Genomic DNA, 21,669 nt, shown 5'->3' with positions numbered 1-21,669 from the left:
TGAATATTTCTGTGATGAGGTCGCAATGGCTTCCTATGATCTTTCAATCTTTGTATTAGCAAAATTACCATGTCAGTTAATAGAATATAGTCAGGCTATTTTAAATAACTTTATTCTTAAAATTAACACACTCTTATTAGAAATGCTTTGGTATCAGTACAATAAAAATATGCTGGTTTTTCCCCCCGCACTGAATTGTGTCAAGTAACTGGAAAAGTTAAGCATTTGTTCTTCCTAGCTTTTTTGGGATTTTTTCACAAATGATGACTACTGCTTATTCACATGGCTTAATATGGCTATAATTATAATTTTTGGAGTCTCAGGAAAAAAGAAACAAAATACCCAGAAGAGAAGTTGGCAAATGTTTCTTAGTTTCTTCTCCAAAGGATGTTTAGGTAGATGATACACCTCTCAGATAACTTTTTTCCCCAGTTTTGCCATTCTCATCCTTAAAGCTGAAAATTAAAAAAAAAATAGAGAGTTATAAAAAAAGAGCTTTAGTTTTCACTCTAAATGACCATTTCATAGAATGCAGGAAAGTTTGAAACATACCTCAGATGATTTTATCCAACAATGTGAGCATTGTTTTAGTAGCACAAAAAGATAGTAGAAATAATAAGCTATGGTTAACTAGGGCTGAAGCAGGTTCAGAACTAGAAGGAACCTATTTCTATGAAGGTTAGAAAAATTAGTAGGGCAAACATAGCATAAGTTGAGTAAATATAGGATTAGTGTGCAATTTCACTATTAGCCTTAGATAAATTCTGTACATCGATGACCATGTTTTGTGCCTATTTCTGAGCTATGTATTACTAAAAATAAAAAAGGCATTGACATAAACTTAATTCATGGTTGAGTTATAATTTAAGTCATCAAACATGGTTATCCCAGGGGACTCCATCCTTGAATATAGAATGACAAAAACATATTTCTTTGAGTGAAAAAATGTGATCCAGTTATTAAGAGTTGGAGTAATTATAAAATTATGTCTTTGTCAGGATATGTTATAAGCATACTTTCAAATATATCTTTTGAGCATATTCCACTGCTAATGATAAATATGATGTAGAAACCATTTTTTATTTATTTATTTTATTTTTTATTTTTTATTTTTTTAGAAACCATTTTTTAAAATGTAGATTTAGAATTCATAACACTCCTCCAGTGTTCTGGTATCATGCCCTTAATACTTAGGTCATGTTCCAAAAGTTGAAAGCTGCTTTCAAGGCACTGATCATTGTATTCATATGTCAATATGGCCCAAGAGCCAGCTATTTAACTGATTGCAAGATTTCATTTAATGTAAAAAATTAAAAAAGGGAAGGCTTGTTCTCTCATTTTCCAGCCATATAATTAGTTGTCTTTTAACAAATGAAATGACCCCATCTCTAAGGAGCTCTTTTGCATAAATATGAGAAGAGATGGGGGAATCCAATACTGTAACGAGACTATGATCATTTTTTTTTTTTTTTGTTATTCTACTTATGTGAAATGTTTTCATTTAAATGAAGTCAAGGAACGTTCTTTCCTGTGGAATCTTATGGGGAATGGTCATTTCTAATGTCAGGGTCAAGAATATTTCCTTGAGGGTTGCCTGGGTGGCTCAGTTAGTTAAGAATTGCCTTTGGCTCAGGTCATGATCCCAGGGTCCTGGGATCGAGTCCTGCATCAGGCTCCTTGCTCATCGTGGAGCCTGCTTCTCCCTCTCCCTCTGCCTGCCCCCCCCCCCCGCTTTCTCATCTTCTCTCTCTCACTCACTCTCTTTCAAATAAATAAATAAAATATTAAAACAAAAGATTTATTAAAAAAAAGAATATTTCCTTGAATTTAGGACCAGCTGAGAGAATTTTCTTTACTCTGTAGCCAGGAGGATGGTCTCTATTGCTGGGGATGTTGGATGGTGAAGCCTGAGGAGAGGACCATAATTCCACAGTAGGAGGTGAAATGAAGGCAGAAGGAAAGGCTTTATATTTTCTACTCTTGGATTTTATAGACCTCTACCTTGGCCATACCAAAAAAGAGGGTAGGGGAAAAGTCCATTTTAAGGGACTTTTTAAAGGTCACTTTTAAGGCAGGGACAAAGTCTTCCTCCTTACAGTTATTCCTCAATTTGAGATTCAGTAAATCAGGCACAGCCTTTGTGCTATGGACAATTCAATGAAGTTCTTGAAGGACACCTTAGATGTGCACATCCTCAGGAGTGAGGGAATGCAGTAGCTCACTGTCCCATTTCTTAAGGGAAAAAATGAATTCTAGGTTGTTAGAGTCTGCTATTTTTTTTTCTTTAGGCCTATGGCAAGTAGATGGTGTGAATTTCAAGTAGGCATGTGGGGTCTGAGCATGTTGGCAATAGGAGGGCGTAGCAGGTAAAATACCTGGGCCATCAGTCTTCTTTTTATTTCTCCTTTCTGCTCTTTTCTGATCTTTACCTCCTCCCCCTACAGCAATTCAGACACATAGTTTTGGCTGGTTGAACTTGGTGGAAGAGAACTTGCCTCCCTACTCTCAGTATTCCTTGGCTCCTAATGATTGCCACAGGTTGGCAATTTTGACACCAATAGCATGTGAATCCCTCGGAGCTGAGGTTCCCTGCCTCTATCATCCTGAAATGCTGCTGACATATCTAAGAGGGGTGAATAGAGCTAGAAGGAATACAAGAGTAGGTTGGTGAGGACTAACTACAAAAGAAAGCCAGCTGCCTAGTTGGTGGGAATAGTAGTGGAGTTCCAGTAAAAGCTTACTGGGGCCACTCACTGGTGGATGTGCCTGGCATTGAGTTATACTTTAGAACACGACCCTGTTATATTTACATTAGCAGATGGACATAACTTCGCCGAATTTTCTTGTCATGTCTTTACCTATTCAAAGGTTTTGACTAAGACATCTGGACTTCCAGGCTCCATTTTTCCACCTCTATCTTCCTCCTTTGTGTTCTTTTCCAAGTTCAAAATTGCTCTTAGATAAGGCTCTCATAACAACATTTACACTGAGAGACTAATAATTCTTATTATGCCTACCAAGAATATTTTAGCGGGGGACCTATACCATGAATAAGGGAATTTATTGAAATGATGGATTTTCAAGTATCAAAAAGCATTTTTGGGGTGTTGGGGGAAATACTCAACCTACGTGGTGCTTGTGAAATTGAACTGCACAGGTGGCTATATGTTCTATGAATATGGATGCCTCCTGAGGGTGAGGTCATATGTCAATATGATATGCTTATTTAAAAAACCCGTTAGAAAAATATCAGCTCTGTAATCCATGCACTGAATTGGGAAACAGGAATGTAAAACAATATCATGATGGAAGGCAAGGAATTTGGAGCAGTCTGTTTATAATATGCTTCGACTGATAGTATGGAACTTTGTATTGTTACTTTGTCTGGAAAAGGTCTTCCTGTTTTCATTATTTTAGTTCAGTGGCATGATTAGTGTTGTCTGGAAATGTTAGTCACTTCCTGTCTTTTTCTATGGGGTAAATGTGTTGACATGGGTAAGGGAGAAGGAATAAGGGCATGTGGGGGGAGGTGGCTAACATCCAAGTTCAAAAATGGAAGGCTTTATGATGGGTAATGTTACTGCTCTTGACCATAATCAGTGTGTTTCTCTTTTCTAGGTCTACTGTGTCGTTGTTTTAAAAACGAACTTAAGATGCAAAATTTGATCAGCAAACAAAATTCATTCTCAAAACAGAAAGGAATGTTTAGTTTTAGCAGGTTTTCATTGTGGGGACACATCACTCAACTCTGATTGAGGAAGATAACTGTACACTTACCAAAAGGTTAGAAATTCTTCAGATAATTAAAATTTCAGTGTATCCCTGATTTAACTATTTAAAAGGATGGAAGAAGTCCATTTCATTGTATTATTGGCAGCCCCAAATTGGGCTTATGGGTTGCAGAAGAACCCTTCCTGAATTGTGCAAGTACTACCACACTTCTATAGAAGTATCAAGTTCTGCTTGATGAATTAGCTGGGACTTAATAGCTATTACTTTTTAACAAGAATCCTTCCATTAGAAACATTTAAAATTTACCTTCACATTCACACATCTAGAACCTATATGTCTGGGTAATTCGATGTAGGTCTTTAGCTAAGGTTAAGTACAACTATTATAATTGATTTTGTCAGATTCTTATTTATTTTTTTGTAAGTGAGGAGTAGAATACAATATTCAAGTGATAATAAGGAATTTAAGTTGATGAGCTATCACTTTTATAGAAAAAATGTATTTTCCATTTAAAGCTAAAAAAGCTAGATAAGCTATAAAACTATAGAGAATGAGAAATGTAAATATATAGGAAATAGAAAAATAATTGTTAAGTTCAGGAAGACTATGGAAAGGTAGATGTTCTGTTTGACATTCTGATGTTCTGTTTGACAACTGACATTCTGTTTTAAAATGTAGAAAAATTAAGGAAATAAAGTTAAACTATAAAAGTATAGAGAAACAAGATATAGCAAAGTAATAAAATATCACACTGAAAATAAAATTTGTTTCTTGTTTTTTCTTGCAAAATTAAGGCAACTTGTTAACTTAGATAAGAAGTTTAAATAACAGAGAAGCACAAACAAGTAGCTGGCATCAGTTTCTGGTGGGAAAAGACATGATGTAGATGATCCAACATATTAGTGATCCAAATACATTCACAAACAGTACCACACTGTGACAGAAGACAAATTTCAAGTTTCTTAGGTCAACCAATGCACTATCCAAATAAGGCAACAATTGTTTTTTCATTTTATCTTTCAAAGTGACTTAATCACTTTAGTTATGGCGACAATAATTCAGGTCAGCATGAATTAAAAAAACAAAAACAAAAAAACCCTTAGTGTGTATTAGTCTATGAGGCGGTCAAAAAAGCTGAAAGCAAGAGGGTGTGTTAACAACGCAAAAGGAAGATAGTCACATGATTAAACAGCAGTGGCAAGCCTTGTTTTTCTCATTACCTGTTAAGGACGGGTCCTCAGTCCCATCACCGGCCATCTGAACGTCAAGCGGAGAATGTTGAACTGGCTTGCCTAAGTTTTCTTCTTGCTCTTTCCGGGATATGGAATTTTTGTGGGGAGATTTGTGGTTTGTGTTTTCATAGGGATTAATTTCTGATCTCTTTCTAGGAAGAGGTGTTGGCATGGCAGGCTGGTAAACCTGACTGTAGGGAGCTACGGGATGGTAGGATGGTTTCTCAGCTTCCCCTTCACCCTCCTCCTCATCATCAATCACAACCAGCTCAGCATGGATGATCCCATCATACCCTGTCAGAAGCTTCTTTTCTTCTTCATTGTCTTCTGCCTGCTGATACCCCATGAAAATCATCGTCACAGGTTCTGAATCAGTCATATCAGAAGGCAGGGAATGAACGATATTGTATCTAATATCTTCCTCATCCTCCTTACAAGCAGGAGAAGAATCCTGGTGTTTTGACTTCCCAGCTAGTGATTCACTGGGACTCAGTCTTGCCTTTGGAGAGGCCACATATTTGTCCTGCATCGCACTGGGTTCTTCCCAAGGAGTCATCAGCCTCTTTTGTAGGCTGTGGGGCATCTCCTCAGCTTGCTGAGTCATTGATCGGGGTTGAGGTATGGGCCGAACGGGGCTGACATGATTGAAACTCTTGTCCCTCCCCTCTGAAAGCCCATTGTCCAGATTGTGTCTGGATTCATTTATATCATTACCTAGTCCATTAGCTTTCATCTTTATCCTTTCTTGAAAGTTTGGTCCAGGAGTTACCTTCTCCCTCTGTGGTGTTGTAGGTCTGCAAAATGGATTGGCATAGACAGGCTCATGATACTCTGTTGGGGATTTAGAGTTTCTCTCAGAGGCTTGTCTCAAAAGTTCCTCCACCTCAACTGGGGCCAGGCCATCCATGCCATTATACGCTGCACCGTGATTAGAGCTTACTGCATACACTGACTTGCACCCGTCGTCGTAAACTTTTATTCCTGTACCTTTAAAGTCATCTGAGGGGAGAGGTATTGAAGACAGGACCGTACTTTCTCCAGTTTTCAAGTCTTTTTCAACTTGAATTTCCATGGCATACAAAGCTGTTGAAAGAGAAATTTGATCTTTGATTTAGTTAAAATTTTCTCAAGCAGCCTGCTTTCACAGTGATTTTTATGCTAAGGATACTCTTTGATATTCTTTTCTGTGAGATGTTGTTGTCTGTTCTTAAAACTTTTGACTTCATTCCTTAGTTGTATAATGGCCAACAGGGTAATGACAGAGGTTTTTATGCAAGGATGCATGGGATGACTCAAAAATGGGATTGAAAAGCTGGTTGGAGAAGAGAAGCTGATGATTCCAAACAGAAAGGATCTTCACTGGGAAACCACAAAATATTGTATTTTTTTTTTTTTTAAAGATTTTATTTATTTATTTTAGAGACAGAGCACAAGAGGGGGGAGCGGGAGACGGAGAAGCAGACTCCCTGCTGAGCAGGGAGCCCGATGCGGGACTTGATCCTGGGACTCCAGGATCATGACCTGAGCCGAAGGCAGTTGCTTAACCAACTGAGCCACCCAGGCGCCCCCAAAATATTCTATTTGTAACTAATAAATCTGACAAGACGGATTATACTCTTACATTATGCAATGGGAGGAATCAGACCTCTTTGTCAGTTAGGAGCAATATGTCGTGCTAGGCACTGCAGCAGGTAAAAGGCCTAGCACAGTATATTTCATTCAGTTACATCCTTGCTGTGCGGGCCAGCAGCCTGCTGAAATTATAGAGGAGTGTTCTAAAGTTTCCACAGCAGGGAGCTTGTTTAAATGTAGAACTGCTATTGAAGAGGGAGGAGGGAGGCTAGAATCACATGCTTCTCCTTCTGCCTTCTTTTTCTGGTTCTTTCACTCCAATTTTCAAGTAGGGGGAAAAAATAGAGCAATATCAGCTGAACTGAAAACAATTGAACCGGAGAGCGCTGGGTGGTTGAGCTCTGCTTCCCGGCCCAGGCAAATTGTTTAGGAGTTTTAAGAGCTAATAGGAATCTGGGCCAAATAAGAATGGAGCTTGCTTCTGTTGTGACCTCCCACGTCCTTTTTTGGACCCATCTTGGATTCCATACATCCTCCTCAGTAGCCTGGTTGTTCTTTGCCTTCCCTGTCTACCCAACTAAAACTGCAAACTCCCCACTCCCAACCCCATCCCCACTCTCCCTGTCCTCCTCCTCTGCTTTAGTCTTTAGTATTTTTACACCTTCATATGATATATTTTATGTATTTACTTAATTTTTGGTCCATTTTCTCCTTTAGAATGTCAGCTCCAAGAGGGCAGAGATTATTGCTGTTTTATTCACTCTTGGATTCCTACTGCAAGAACTGAGCTTGCCATGTAGTACGGGGTCACTAAATACTTGTTGAATTTTTTTTTTTTTTAAGATTTTATTTATTTGACAGAGAGAGGTACAGTGAGAGAGGGAACACAAGCAAGGGGAGTGGGAGAGGGAGAAGCAGTCTTCTTCCCGCGGAGCAGGGAGCCTGATGCGGGGCTCGATCCCAGGACCCTGGGACCATGACCTGAGACGAAGGCAGACGCTTAACCATCTGAGCCACCCAGTTGCCCTACTTGTTGAATATTTAAATGAATAACTGCTCCCTCCTTATAGAGTGTGGTTTCCTTTTCTAGTCTAAACTTCAAAGGTTCCCTCTCTGCCCGCAGGCAAGCCTTCATTTTGTCCGGAGGCTTTGAAGCATAAGTTTTATGAAAATCATTCCCACATGGGGGTAAATCATGTCTAAACTTCCCCAGGGGATATTTTTATTTTCATAAAGGATCTTAGTAACCCAAGAGAGTGTCTACTAGGTGGAGTACTTGGGGAGAGAGATTTTTGAGCAGGGGAGCTTTGCTTTTAAGAGTTTGTCTCTTTCAAGCCTTTACCTTCTTTGTCTCTACCTAGTTTGCATAAGTACTGTAACCCGCTTATCCTTATCAATGCAAGTGACTCAAATACCTCTTGGAACTTGTAAAATGGACCATTGATTCACCTGAAGCATCGGATGTCTTAGCAGGTTGTTAATGTCTGACATTGTAAAATCTGAATTTGAGAACCTGCCTTTGGATACAGATTTTTCATATACCTTTTCTGTTTTGTTCATCATCTTCTATTCCTTCATATCTGTCCTTCCTTAATCTGGAAGGCACGTAGGATTTTGGAAGGTCAGGGATATTAGCATAGATGTCTTCGATTGACTCTGTAAAATTAATATTAATTCAAAAATACATTTAGGATAATTTATAACAATGGGAAAATTTTCTGTGGGTTTATTAAAAAATATCATAGTTAGACATAGAATAGACTGCTTGAAAACATACCTTCTGATCTTTCTTCCTTTTCCACTTTCACAGACTGTAAGAAAAAAGAATTCCCTATGATTAATACAGCTTAAAACATAAATTCTAAATGCGGATATAGTTTAAAGAAGTATATACTATTTGTGGACTCATTCTAGGAGGAGCTCATAGTTTTACATGTTAATGCTCACCCTTATTATGTCTTCTGTTGTCCTCTCAACTGATTTTAGTTTCTTTAAAATTGCCTCTTCATTAGTTGAGATTTGCAGCTCAGCCTTTTCAAGATCTTGGATCTCTTTCTCAAGTCTGACAACAGAAAGATATGCTTTTCATTGCTTAAAGTAGTACAAATGCAGAGTTCCCAAATATATTTTCTCCATATATCACTTTTCTTGGAATATTGCTTGTAAATATCCAGATACTTTTTAAGAACATAGCATCACACTAATCACATTTAATACATAGAAGGCACCTAACACCTGTCTTTGATTTAACAATCTTCATTCAAGTTAAAACAAAATTTTTTTTGACAAAAGGAATTCTTAGGTAAAGTATTTAAGCCTTGCCTCATTTTCTTCATTGCAATTACTAATGTTATTTCCAAACAATTAGAGAAATTTCTTTTATAAAGAGACTTAAGTTTAAAGCTGAACCAAAAAGAATGGTTCATCAGTAGTTACTACATAGCTCACCAATTTTTCTTACCCAAGTCTCCATATAAATTATTGGAGAAAGCAATATAATTATTTTTTTCTAACCAATCAACACTTTATAAGATTATAATGTTTAGACTTAATTTAATAATCAGAACTATCACTTCAAAACCCTGTATATCCTATCATTGAAAATGACACTTCATTTTAATTTCACAGTTTCCTAGGAGTTGTGCCTTATTATAGTGAGTAGGGTAGAGAGATGGGAAATGGACAAAACCTAGGATAGTGGCCTCAGCTGCTGCTGTTTATAGAGACTACATTTTCTAGAAAGAAAAAAAAAGGCACACATGGCTTGCTGAAGTGTAAGGGAACTTATAAAGACAAAGAGACAGACATTTGAAATCGGACTGTCGCAAATATTCTGAGCTGGAATCTTGACCAGAGTGCAGTTGCATTTCAGATTCAAGTTAACATCGGGGTGTGGTCATAACTTCTGTCCTGTATAAACACTTACAGGCATTGGCACTCATGCAGTTAATAAAGCTGACCCTTGGCTGCCACGAAATATGTGTGGTGTCTCAGCCAAATACCCTAAACTCTAAAGTCAGCTGCCTCTGGGGATGGCTGATTAGGTAAAGCAACTAGTCTAGGAGGTGACAGCCATGGGTATTTGCATCTGTTATGATAATTGTCAGTTTTTTTGGCTTCCTTCTTTAAGATGATTATGGATCTGACAGCTCAAAAATCTTGTGCTATTGTCACAATAATAATAGCCCAAGATATGGTCTGCTTGACTATTCTCCTACTCATTGCTACAGTTTCAAAGTTCTGACTTTTCTGCTGCCTCTGGCCATTGCTGGTTGGCTATTTGTAGCTAAGGAAGTTTTCTCACATATCATAGAACTCCAGGTAAAATGTAGTACTTTTGTTTTCTTTTTTTTTTTTTTAAAGATTTTATTTATTTATTTGAGAGAGAGAATGAGAGACAGAGAGCACGAGAGGGAAGAGGGTCAGAGGGAGAAGCAGACCCCCCGCCGAGCAGGGAGCCCGATGCGGGACTCGATCCCGGGACCCCAGGATCATGACCTGAGCCGAAGGCAGTCGCTTAACCGACTGAGCCACCCAGGCGCCCAGTACTTTTGTTTTCTTAGAAGTTACTGAGGTGTGACTGTCATCCTATAGATCAATGGAACAGAATAGAGAACCCAGAAATGGACTCTCAACTTTATGGTCAACTAATCTTTGACAAAGCAGGAAAGACTATCCAATGGAAAAAAAGACAGTCTCTTCAACAAATGATGTTGGGAAAATTGGACAGCCACATGTAGAAGAATGAAACTGGGTCATTTTCTTATACTGTACACAAAGATAAACTCAAAATGGATGAAAGACCTAAATGTGAGACAGCAATCCATCAAAATCCTAGAGAGGAACACAGGCAGCAACCTCTTTGACATCAGCTACAGCAACTTCTTGCTAGACACTTCTCCAAAGACAAGGGAAACAAAAGCAAAAATGAATTATTGGGACTTCATCAAGATAAAAAGCTTTTTTTTTTTTTTTTAAAGATTTTATTTATTTATTCATGAGAGACAGAGAGAGAGAGGCAGAGGGAGAAGCAGGCTCCCAAGGAGCAGGGAGCCCGATGTGGGACTCGATCCCAGGACCCTGGGATCATGACCTGAGCCGAAGGCAGACGCTTAACCATCTGAGCCACCCAGGTGCCCAAGATAAAAAGCTTTGGCACAGCAAAGGAAGCAGACAACAAAACCAAAGGACAACCTATAGAATGGGAGAAGATATTTGCAAATGTCATATCAAATAAAGGGCTAGTATCCAAAATCTATAAAGAACTTATCAAACTCAACACCCAAAAAACAAATAATCCAGTCAAGAAATGGGCAGAAGACATTCACAGACATTTCTCCAAAGAAGACATCCAAATAGCCAACAGACATACGAAAAAATGTTCAACATCGCTTGCCATTGGGGAAATACAAATCAAAACCACAGTGAGATACCACCTCACACCAGTCAGAATGGCTAAAATTAACAAGTCAGGAAACAACAGGTGTTGGCGGGGATGCGGAGAAAGGGGAACCCTTCTACACTGTTGGTGGGAATGCAAGCTGGTGCAGCCACTCTGGAAAACAGTTTGGAGGTTCCTCAAGAAGTTAAAAATAGAGCTATCCTATGGCCCAGCAATTGCACTACTAGCTATTTACCACAAAGATACAAATGTAGTGATCTGAAGGGGCACCTGTACCCCAATGTTTATAGTAGCAATGTCCACAATAGCCAAACTATGGAAAGAACCCAGATATCCACTGACAGATGAATGGATAAAGAAGATGTGGTAGATATATACATATATATACAATTGAATATTACTCGGCCATCCAAAAAGATGAAATCTCACCATTTACATTAATGGGGATGGAACTGGAAGGTATTATGCTAAGCAAAATAAGTCAGAGAAAGACAATTATCATATGGTTTCACTCATATGTGGAATTTAAGAAACAAAGCAGAGGATCATAGGGGAAGAGAGGGGGAAAACAAAATAAGACGAAATCATAGAGGGAGACAAGCCATAAGAGACTCTTAACTATAGGAAACAAACTGAAGGTTGCAAGATGGAAATGGGGGAGGGGGATAGGATAACTGGGTGAAGGAGGGCACGTGATGTCATGAGCACTGGGTGTTACATGCAACAGATGAATAACTGAACTCTACATTAGAAACTAATGATACACTATATCTATATGTTAACTAACTGAATTTAAATAAGTTAAAAAAAAATCTATCTCCATCCATGATAGCACATTTGCCCATCAGTAGAGTTGTGGGGATATATGTTGGTTGGTAGAATGGAAAGGTCTATACTAAACATGATAGATCTGGATTATTCTGTTTCGGCTATTCACTACTTGTGAGAACCAATTCCTTTAACCTTCCCGAATCTCAGTTTTGTAACATGTACAATGAAAATATGGTACCTGCCTTACTATGCAGAAATTTGGTGAAGCTAAGAAGAGGTGATGTATATGAAAGCACATCAAACGTGGTTGATATCAGATGTAAGTATTATTTTGGTATTAAAGGTTTTCTGCCATATGCTGTGTCTCTTTCTCCCTCTACACCTTGTGTCACAGGGTCCTTTACCCAATAGCATGTTTGAGACAGTCTAATGAGGAGCCTTTGAATAGAAAATGAGGGTGTTCAAATCATTGCTGCAAGCAGCTCTTAGACTGCAGGATTCACCTGTGGAATCAGATGGACCTGGGTTTAAATACTGATTCATCTTCCAACTTCCTGTGTGACCCTAGACAAGTCAGCAGACCTTACTAAGCCTCATTATCTTCGCTCATTCATTCATTCATTCAGAAAGATTTGTTTAGCATCTATTTTGTACCAGGCACAATTCTATCTACTAAGGATATAATAGTAAACAAAACAAATTCCCTGCCCTCATGGAGTTTACATTCTAGTGAGAGGACACAGACAATACACTAATAGAGGGGCTGGCAACCTTTTCTATAAAGGGCCAGATAGTAAATACCTTAGGCTTTGCAGGCTACATACAATTCCTGTTGCATATTCATCTTTTTTTGGTTTGTTTTCCTTTTTATATCCCTTAAGTAATAAAAAACCATTCCTAGCTTGTGGCTATACAGAAATAGACCAGGGCTAAATTTTGTCCTGGGCCATAGTTTGCCAACTCCTGCAAATGTACACACATATTTACATACATATGTACATATATATATTTGTTTATTGTATATATATCTGTTCACACACACACATTTATTTATGAAGAAAAATATTTCCACGAAAAAGTAGGATAAGGGCTATAACCAGAAGGAAAATGGGATGAAGAGTGCCTGGGGAGGGGACACTGTTCGCACAGTGTGGTCAGGGAGAGGCTAACTAATAAAGTGTCATTTGAGCAGAGACATGAAAGAAGCGAGAGAAGGATATGTGAGGGTTTCAGGGGAAGTGTGCTTCCAAGAGAGGGAAGAGTAACTACAAAACTCAAAGTAAGAGCACAGGGAGTAAGGAGGAGAGTGGGGAGAAATGAAGTCAGAGAGGTGGCAGATCATATGAGGCCTAATGCATGGTGAGGTCTTTGGGGAACCATGGGGAGTTCTGAGCAGAGGACAAACAGGTTATGACCTGAAATTTAGCCAGTTACATTGGCTGCTGTGTGAAGAATAGACAGGGGTTGGGTGAAGGGAGAAACATGGAGGTCAGTTGTCATACTTCACATGGGGGTGGCTTATTCAAGATGGTTGCTGGTAGAAGGGTGAGAAGTGATAAGATTCTGGAAATATTTTGAAGGAAGAGTTGCCAGGATTTGTTGATACATTACATGTGGGGTGTGAGAGAAAGGGAGATGTCAAGTGTGATTCCAGTGTTTGTGAATAATTGGAAAGATGTGAACACAAAGACAGAAATCTGGGAGGGAGAAGAAGGGAGATTGGTGGGGGATGTGGTTACTTCAAGACAGTCAATGGTGATGTTGAGAAAACAGCTAGATATAAAAGTCAGGAGCTCAGAGAAGTCTGGATTTTAATATAAATTTGGGAGTTGGTGGGGTGCCTGGGTGGCTCAGTCTGTTAAGTGCTGCCTTCGGCTCGGGTCATGATCCCAGGGTCCTGAGATCAAGTTCCACATCAGGCTCCCTGCTCAGCAGGAGTCTGCTTCTCCCTCTCCCTCTGTCCCCCTCTTGTGCTCGCTCTCTGAAATAAATAAATAAAATCTTAAAAAAAATAAATTTGGGAGTTGGTATTTATAACCATAGGCATGGATAAGATTTCCTAGAAAGTCAGGGCTTCCAAGGATGGAATCCTGGAGCAATTAAACATTTAGAAATCTGGGCAATGTTACGACTTCACAGGGTATAATAAAGATTAAAAGAAATAGCAAGCATTCAGCAAATGCTAGTTTCCTCCTGTTTCTGCCCCTTTCTATAGCTGGGGCACAGAGACAGATTCTGGATCTGTTTGGCCAATTACATCTCAGGGACTTAGAAATGCACTGGTATTTGTAGTTGTTTTCCTCTGTAGAGAGGCCCATGGGTAATGTAAGGCCATATGATTCTCATGGATGTCTTTAGACTAATATGGTAAGAGTATGAGGTTGAAAGCCTGCTAACCTCATCAAAGTATCTGCTAATGAATGTTTTTGAAGGTTTTCAAGTCACTGGGTACATGACGCATTAATGAGTCAGATGACACATCAGGAATGTTTATGAAAACCAAACAGAAACAAACAAACACACTCTTTCTGTTCTTTATTATTTAGTTAGAGCCAACTGTCAGTTAAATAGGATAATACGGAAGTCTTTTGGTGCTAATTACTTAGAGTCACAGACCTCTACAGGAAATGCTTACTGATATAGACCATTTCCTAAAATTCTCACTTCAATGCAAAACGCTATATCCCATTTTTATATGTTGATTTGCTACTTCTGTATATTATTTGTGGACAATATAAATAACCTCAAAAGATAAATGTTAGAGATTTGTCATTCTAGAAAAGCTTTTTGACAGCTCAGAATGCCAGTGGAAGTGATGGGAAACCCAGAAAAGAGTAACAGAGCAGGGACCTGGCTTCTGCCCTCCTCCCTCTCACCGGGTCGGAACTCAGAGGTGAAGGCACTATGGTAGTCCAGCAATGGAAGAAGAGGAGGTCTAATGAGCTCCACACTAGGTAATGCGCCAAGTTTTTGAGGATTGTCTGTTCTTAAGGAACATAAAACAAAAATTGCAGGGTGCCTGGGTGGCTCAGTCGGTTAAGCGGCTGCCTTCAGCTCAGGTCATGATCCCAGGGTCCTGGGATCGAGCCCCGCGTCGGGCTCCCTGCTCGGCGGGAAGCCTGCTTCTCCCTCTGCCTGCCACGCCCCCTGTTCGTGCTCTCTCTCTCTCTGACAAATAAATAAGTAAAATCTTAAAAAAACAAAACAAAACCCCCAAAATTGCAACTGGAATGTAGGCACTATTTTTGTATATATAGCACAGTGGGTCTCAACTGACAGCGATTTCCCCCTGAGGACATCTGGCAAAGCTGGAGACATGTTGGTTGTTTTAAAATATCCATCTCTCTGATATTTTTATTTTTTCCTCATTATTTCTCTTTTCCATGTAGCTATCAATGGAATTCAAACTATTATTTGTTGACTAGAATTTGATCAGCCTTATTTTTATTTAAAATTACCGTTTGGGTTAACTTCCTTCTCAAATTTCTCTGTATCTGTATCTATCTGTGCATTTATTGATTTTTTTCTGGCTCAGTGACCATTCATAGTGAAGTGGTTACTCAATCTCAAAAAAATTCAAGGCTTACATTAGGGATTCATATCTAATCCTTTTCCAAAAGTTTTGGGTAGAGAGAAAAATTAGGAAGTATAAATGAAGTACTGGGGAAATATATGTGTGTGTGTGTGTGTATATATATATATATGCATGTGTGTACATATATTTGTACACTCATCCATATTATACATACATAAACCACTTATGTGTGTATATATAAAATTTTAGTTTTATATATATATAAATGTTGTTTTATATATATGTAAAACTCTTTTTTTACATGGAAAGCTTTTGGGGAGGTCACTAGGGGATAACTTTCTAACCTTCACCTGCTTATCTCTCAGCAGATGGGTTAGAATTTCCCTAAGTGCTGCCATGCCCATCTTTAGAAGGTATTACCTTTCTGAATGGGGATTGAACTCCTAGAAATGCTGATTCAGTTTGACAAGAAACAGGTGGAGGAGAAAGAGAAATATCCTTCTCGGTGCCTCCTGGACTGTTAGGCAGGGCCTGATGGATTAGCACCTCTCACGATTTCTGAGAGATGGTGGGAGGGCATCATGTGCCAATTTAGATAAGCAGAGTACATGAAAAAGGATTTGTAATGCTATCCATTATTGGAATCTTTCTTCTCCTTGCCTATTTGCTGGGGAAAAATAGGGTTATTTCAAGAGCTCCCTAGGTGAAAGCAGGTAGCTTTCATTTCACGCACTGTTCTAGTAATAACCTCCCTTAATCATCACGAGATAATGTCCCCAATCCAATTTCAACATGCAATTTTTTGTCTTAGAAAAAGGACAGCACATAAATGCTGGATGCACCCAGAAGGGGTTATTTCAGAAGGCAATTTTTTCTGCTGCTAAGTGTTCATTTATCTCTTTCAGTTTTTGGTGGACTTAACAAGGACTAACAACCTAATGAAGTTTGCCATTGAGGCCAAAAAAGGCTGGAACTCAGGAGAGTTACATCCTACCTTCCATCATTTTATTTGCTAGCAATTATAACAACCTTTAAAATGTATTGAGTATCTACACCATACCAGGCATTGACCTAATTAGTCCTCCCAACAACCCCCTTGAGTACCACTATTAGTTCTATTTGACAGGTGAGCAAGCAGGGGGCTTAGACAGGCAACGGGTCTGGAGGCTTACAGGTAGTTTGTGGCAGGACAGAATTTGAAATCAAATCTTTGCCAACAGAGCCTGAGCTTTTAATCACTTTCTAATTAACCACTATGGGAACAAAACTTTAAAAAGTGGATTCTTATGAACTTAGACACAACATTCATTTTGCAGAGCAGTGTAAAAGGATTTCTTACTTCCTATCATAATAGAGAGAGAGAGAGAAGACTGACATCCTAGCTGGGGTCCACTCACATGTAACAGTGCTGACTCATTACATATAAAGGTAATATTTCTGTCCTGGCCTTCATTAGAGTTACTGTGTTATACTAGGAGTTTTTCTGCTTAGTGGACAGTCTGACCAGGATTAAAGTTAAGCCTTTCTTTCTTCCTTCCTTCCTTCCTTCCTTTCTTTCTTTCTTTCTTTTTTTCTTTCTTTCTTTCTTCTTTTTCTTTCTTTCTCTTCTTTTCTTTGCTGCTTGAGTTTGGATTTTGGTAGATGTTCTTAGAACAGTCTCTTTCAGAGTTTGGGGTTTCTCTGAGCTATAGCCACTTTATAGAGAGCCTTTCTTTGGGCACAAAACTGTTCTTCAAAGGAATAGAAGTTTTAGGTCTTAATTAAAAGCTGGCTGATGTAATTTGATTATAAAACTGTAGCTTGGAGGTAATCACTGATGCCATGTTTGAAATTAAGTTTATGACTGGCTTTAGCTGTATACTTTGAAAGGACTAATGACCTGTTTGCCTCTTGGGAGCCCATGCTCTCTTATTAAAAGCCAGGACTTCACCCAAAGAGGGCCCAATGATCATTTCTCTGGGATGGCCTGAATCAGCAGGACTTGATCCAGGCTGTGCCACCTCTGATTTACCTCTGAAACCAGTTGGTGGAAGTGCTAGGGCCATCTCACCAGCCCCACCCCAAGCAAGACAAGGAAGGATCTGGTTTCTTTTCGGACTCACAGGCTCTCAGAGTGTGTTTGCTTCCAGCAGGTGTTGAATTCGGCCCCGAGTGGTGAGCAGTTGTAATCTTTGACTCTTCTCTTGGGCTGCAGATTCTCTTTCCTTTCTTTCCCACTGAATCTTGGGAGAACAGGAGGTGGCTGGTGGCTTACCTACATTTTGTGATTTTTTTGTGGGCAGGGCTACTTTTTTTGTTTTCAGTTCTACCCATGGAAACAAGAAAGTGAGCCCAAAGTTAACCAAAGCTAACACACTTGGCTTACTTACTTAGCCCAACCAAGCTTCGGTTTTCTCATTTGGCGAATAAGAATAGTATTCACAAAAGGTTGTCTTGAGGAGGTAAATGAAGTCATGTTTGTAAGCCTCTAGCATGGGGTGTGACATGGAGGAATTAGTTGATAATGTAGTAGCTAGTCCTTTCTCTTCCTACTCTGCTAGGGAGGGGAAGACTATCTATGACAACTCCAATAAAAAAGAAAACCTACCACGTCCATTTGGGGATTTGATCTTCAACTTTAATATCAATGATTTTAGAGCAAGGGTGGGTGTTAATATAGCTTCAGGGACACACCTGTCTTTAAAACTACAGTTCTAGACGGAAAACCAGAATAGCACTCTAGCATTATTAGAATTTTTGTAATATTTATGGGGATGGGGTCTATTTAACAAATGTGATCTATTTTATAAATGAGATAATATGCTAGTCTGTTTTGACAACCTGCTAATCTCCCCCTCACCCCAATCCATTTCTCCTGTTCTTTTTAGTAATAGAACTCCTTGAGTTTTATATCTCTTCCCAGCTACCCTGCCATTTCCCGGTCTCTTTTGCATTTAAATGGTGCCATGTGACTAAATTCTGGATAATAGGATATTAGCAGAAGTGACCTCTGCAATTTTCAGGTCATATCTTTAAAATAGAACTGTTTGCCCTCCATTTATACTCCCTTTCCTACACTGGAATGAGGATGTGGTAATGGCAAGCTGTCTTTGGCCATCCAACCATGGCCAAAGCAAAGCAACGGGACAGAAAGAAACAGGGTCTCTCTATCATTGATCATCTCATGGGACGTTGCTTCTCCTCTTCCCTTGAATGTCTGCCAGCTAGGATGGTTATGGGTGTGAGAGAAATCTTTTTGGATTTTTTGGAAAAATTATGGAATTTTTTATTATGGAATCTTTTAAAGCATCAAAACCAGTGTGCTAACTATTTTATCGCCTTATGGGGATAAATCTTTGAGTCAACTATTGTCTGAGATTTTTCCATATTTTTTCTTTGATTTGCAAAATTACTCATTAGTATCTTGCATTTCCAGTAGTTAACCAGTAAAAATAGAAAAAGAAATCAGCTTTGTGCCTAGTGGTTAAGGAATTTACATGTTTCTAGATCATTTATCAAATCTGACATGGCTTATATTTACTATAGCTAGTTATTATTGAATGGCTAAGGTTTACAATGAAAAAGGAAAGACCTTTTTATTTATTTTTTAACCATAGTTTGGTTAAACGAATAGCTTTGGAATCACAACAGATACTATTGAGCATATGTAGTTGATGACTTTAATCAGGTAATCTTGACTGCAGTGTGTTGGTCATATGTAATGGGCAAATAAGTGATTACTAATGGATCAGAGGTTAAAGATATTTTGTCTTTATAGACAGTTTACTTCATGGTATTATCAAACTATATTTTCTCATAAAATTGAGAACATGCAGTCTAGTAGAAGGTGGGCTTTTTTGTGTTCTTTTTAAAAAACTAGGGGTCTGATAAATTTCATCGAACATTTGACACATGGCTTAAAAGCACTTACTGCATGTCAGGCACATTTTATTCACCAGGCTGAAATATAAGTATATCAAAAACGATGAAGAATACTTGTATGCACAGGCATAGGACAAGAATTGCCCGATAAACAGCCTTTGCCAAAGGGCATGTGTATAATAAGGAAGATCTAACCCACCAGTGCAAACAATCACATGCTATGGGTAAGCATGCCAGAGAATTAAAGGGCATTTGGCATACAACAAACATTCAGTTTGCCCTGAGCCAGATCTTTTGCCTCTAATCCAGAGCATTTAAGAACAGGAGGAGCAGTACAACATAGAAGCTTCAAGAAAATAAGAGGCAGAGAGCTAGCCCAGAAGTGACATTGAAACAAGTGTCAGTCTGCTCTGATAACTGGGAGCAGAGCAGATGTTTAGAAAAGCTGAATAATTTATAGTTACATGTGAGCAGCTTTTGCATGGGTGAATCTCATCTCCTAATATAACTCGGTAAATATTAATAATTATCTCATGGGCAGATGATACTGATTTGAAACTGCCATGTAGGCAGGTAAAGTTAGAAGATAATAATTTAGTAGAAAAGCACACCCTCTTAATCAGAATCATATTTTGTAAATTAAGGGTTTCATTTGCCATGAAAAATAAGAAACCAAACTGGTTTTCAGAGAATCAGCCACTTTCACGCGCAGATTACAAACATAACTTTCAAATGAATGCAAATTAATGCACGCTCTGGAGGTTGGTGAGGTATGGCAGATTGGTTAGTTATGGGCTTTTTGAATGTTCTGGTAGGACAGAAACCGGGTGTGTGGCTTTTAATTAGAGCCTGTAGAGAGCCTTGTCGTACATGCCAAACACTTAATAAGAACTAAATAATTTTAAAATAATAATTCAAATTGACCTCTATATAGGTGTAATGAGTTTCCCAAGTGACCTCAAATACTGCTATCGCCAGGACATGGCAAGTTAGCTGCAAATGTGCTTATCCATGATTTGGGGAAGCTTTTTTTTTTTTTTTAAAGATTTTATTTATTTATTTGACAAAGAGAGACACAGCGAGAGAGGGAACACAAGCAGGGGGAGTGGGAGAGGGAGAAGCAGGCTTCCCACAGAGCAGGGAGCCCGATGCGGGGCTCGATCCCAGGACCCTGGGATCATGACCTGAGCCAAAGGCAGTTGCTTAACGACTGAGCCACCCAGGCCCCCCGAGGAAGCTTTTTTCTTAAAAAAAAAAAAAAAAAAAAGTTGTAGGGGAAAAATATTTTTAGTGAATAAACTACTTGTAACCATATTACGAAATGGCAAAGCATATGTAATGATGTAGACAGCCATTGACTCTCTACTCAGAAATAATGACTGGCTTTGTGCCTTGCAACCCTGAGCATTTGCCTCTCACGGTATTATAGAGCAGCCACTGTGTTTTCAACTCTCTTTCCACTTCATTTTTGCTTTGCTTCTTGTATTAATTGTTCATATTTGATACCAAGAACAGGACTCTATTATTTGAAGGCCAATAAATATAAATTCCAACCTTAATATAACATAGACTAACCAACAAGGATCAGTTAGCCTGGGGTGGTTTAAATGGACTAAGTGACTCTTGCCTTGTGGCAGACAAAAGAGGCTTTCCAAGGGGTGTGGTCTGGAAGCTTTCTGAGCTCATAAATATAGCCAAGGGGTTGGGGCTGGGGTGGGGGACAATCTTGGGCAATGGGGAAGCCTAGGCTCTTTGGTAGCACATTATACAAAAGAGTCTCTGCCTTTGAACATTCTTTATGACAATGACCTGGAGAATGGGTCCCTGAAACTAACTCCCCTCCCACTTTCTGCTTTGTTCATTTACTCCTTTTTTCCTTCTTTACCCATGTCAACACGGCCAAAGATTTATGACATTCATGCTAATGGTTTTAAATTTGTGTTTCGAGTTACTGAACGTTGTTTTGAATGAAATAATTAGTGTAAAGTCACTTTTGAAAAGTTAAAAGATCTAAAGAGTGGTAAACATAAATATTTGCTTTTGAAGCGCTTATGATTTTCAATCTCTTTAGAAGATGAAGATGGGTTCAATGTGGGGGGTTCTCTATAAATGTTTATTGACCCGAATCAAGAACAAGCAGAATGAGTCATGGTGGAATGGGTCTGGAGTCAGAAAGATCTATGTGTGACTCATGGCTTGACTGTTACTAGGTTTACAGCTTTCTGTGGTTTAGTGTCCTTATTTGTGAAATAACACCAATTAGACTTCCCCCAGAGAACTGTCATTCTCAGAATAATGCTTAGTACATAATATGTGCTCCATAAAGTGTAGCTGTTATTACTGAATTGCACTGGAGTGGTGTTATTCTAATCTACCTTTTGGCCTACGATGGTGGGGGGGGGTGTTTATTCTGTGTAAATTTAACCCTGATTTCTACTAACCTATGGATGAGATTGGCAGGTGTGAACAACAGAGAAGGCTGGGAGGTGGGGGATAAGGAAATAAAAAAGCATATGTAAGAGGGGAAAGGTGAGAAAGTGAAGTGATGGTGAGCCATCAACAGT

The 21,669-nt window shown here is 38.9% G+C and overlaps 1 protein-coding gene across 1 annotated transcript in view; it reads right to left on the bottom strand.

Moving 5' to 3' along the window:
- Positions 1 to 96: 96 nt before the first annotated feature.
- The window catches only part of PALMD (palmdelphin), a 51,872-nt gene continuing 30,299 nt past the window's right edge, over positions 97 to 21,669 (bottom strand). Inside the window, exons 4-8 of the mRNA XM_006732820.3 lie at positions 8,484 to 8,598; positions 8,314 to 8,347; positions 8,079 to 8,192; positions 4,953 to 6,047; positions 97 to 455 (exon numbers count right to left, since the gene is read on the bottom strand). Coding sequence (XP_006732883.1) covers positions 412 to 455; positions 4,953 to 6,047; positions 8,079 to 8,192; positions 8,314 to 8,347; positions 8,484 to 8,598 — 1,402 coding nt within the window. The 3' untranslated portion in view covers positions 97 to 411. The remainder of the gene's footprint in view (positions 456 to 4,952; positions 6,048 to 8,078; positions 8,193 to 8,313; positions 8,348 to 8,483; positions 8,599 to 21,669) is intronic.

Source organism: Leptonychotes weddellii, chromosome 4, assembly GCF_054177405.1.
Source record: "Leptonychotes weddellii isolate Sample4059 chromosome 4, ASM5417740v2, whole genome shotgun sequence".
Taxonomy (NCBI): Eukaryota; Metazoa; Chordata; class Mammalia; order Carnivora; family Phocidae; genus Leptonychotes; species Leptonychotes weddellii.
Note: the sequence above shows the minus strand (reverse complement) of the source record. Positions and strands in the feature narration are given on the sequence as shown.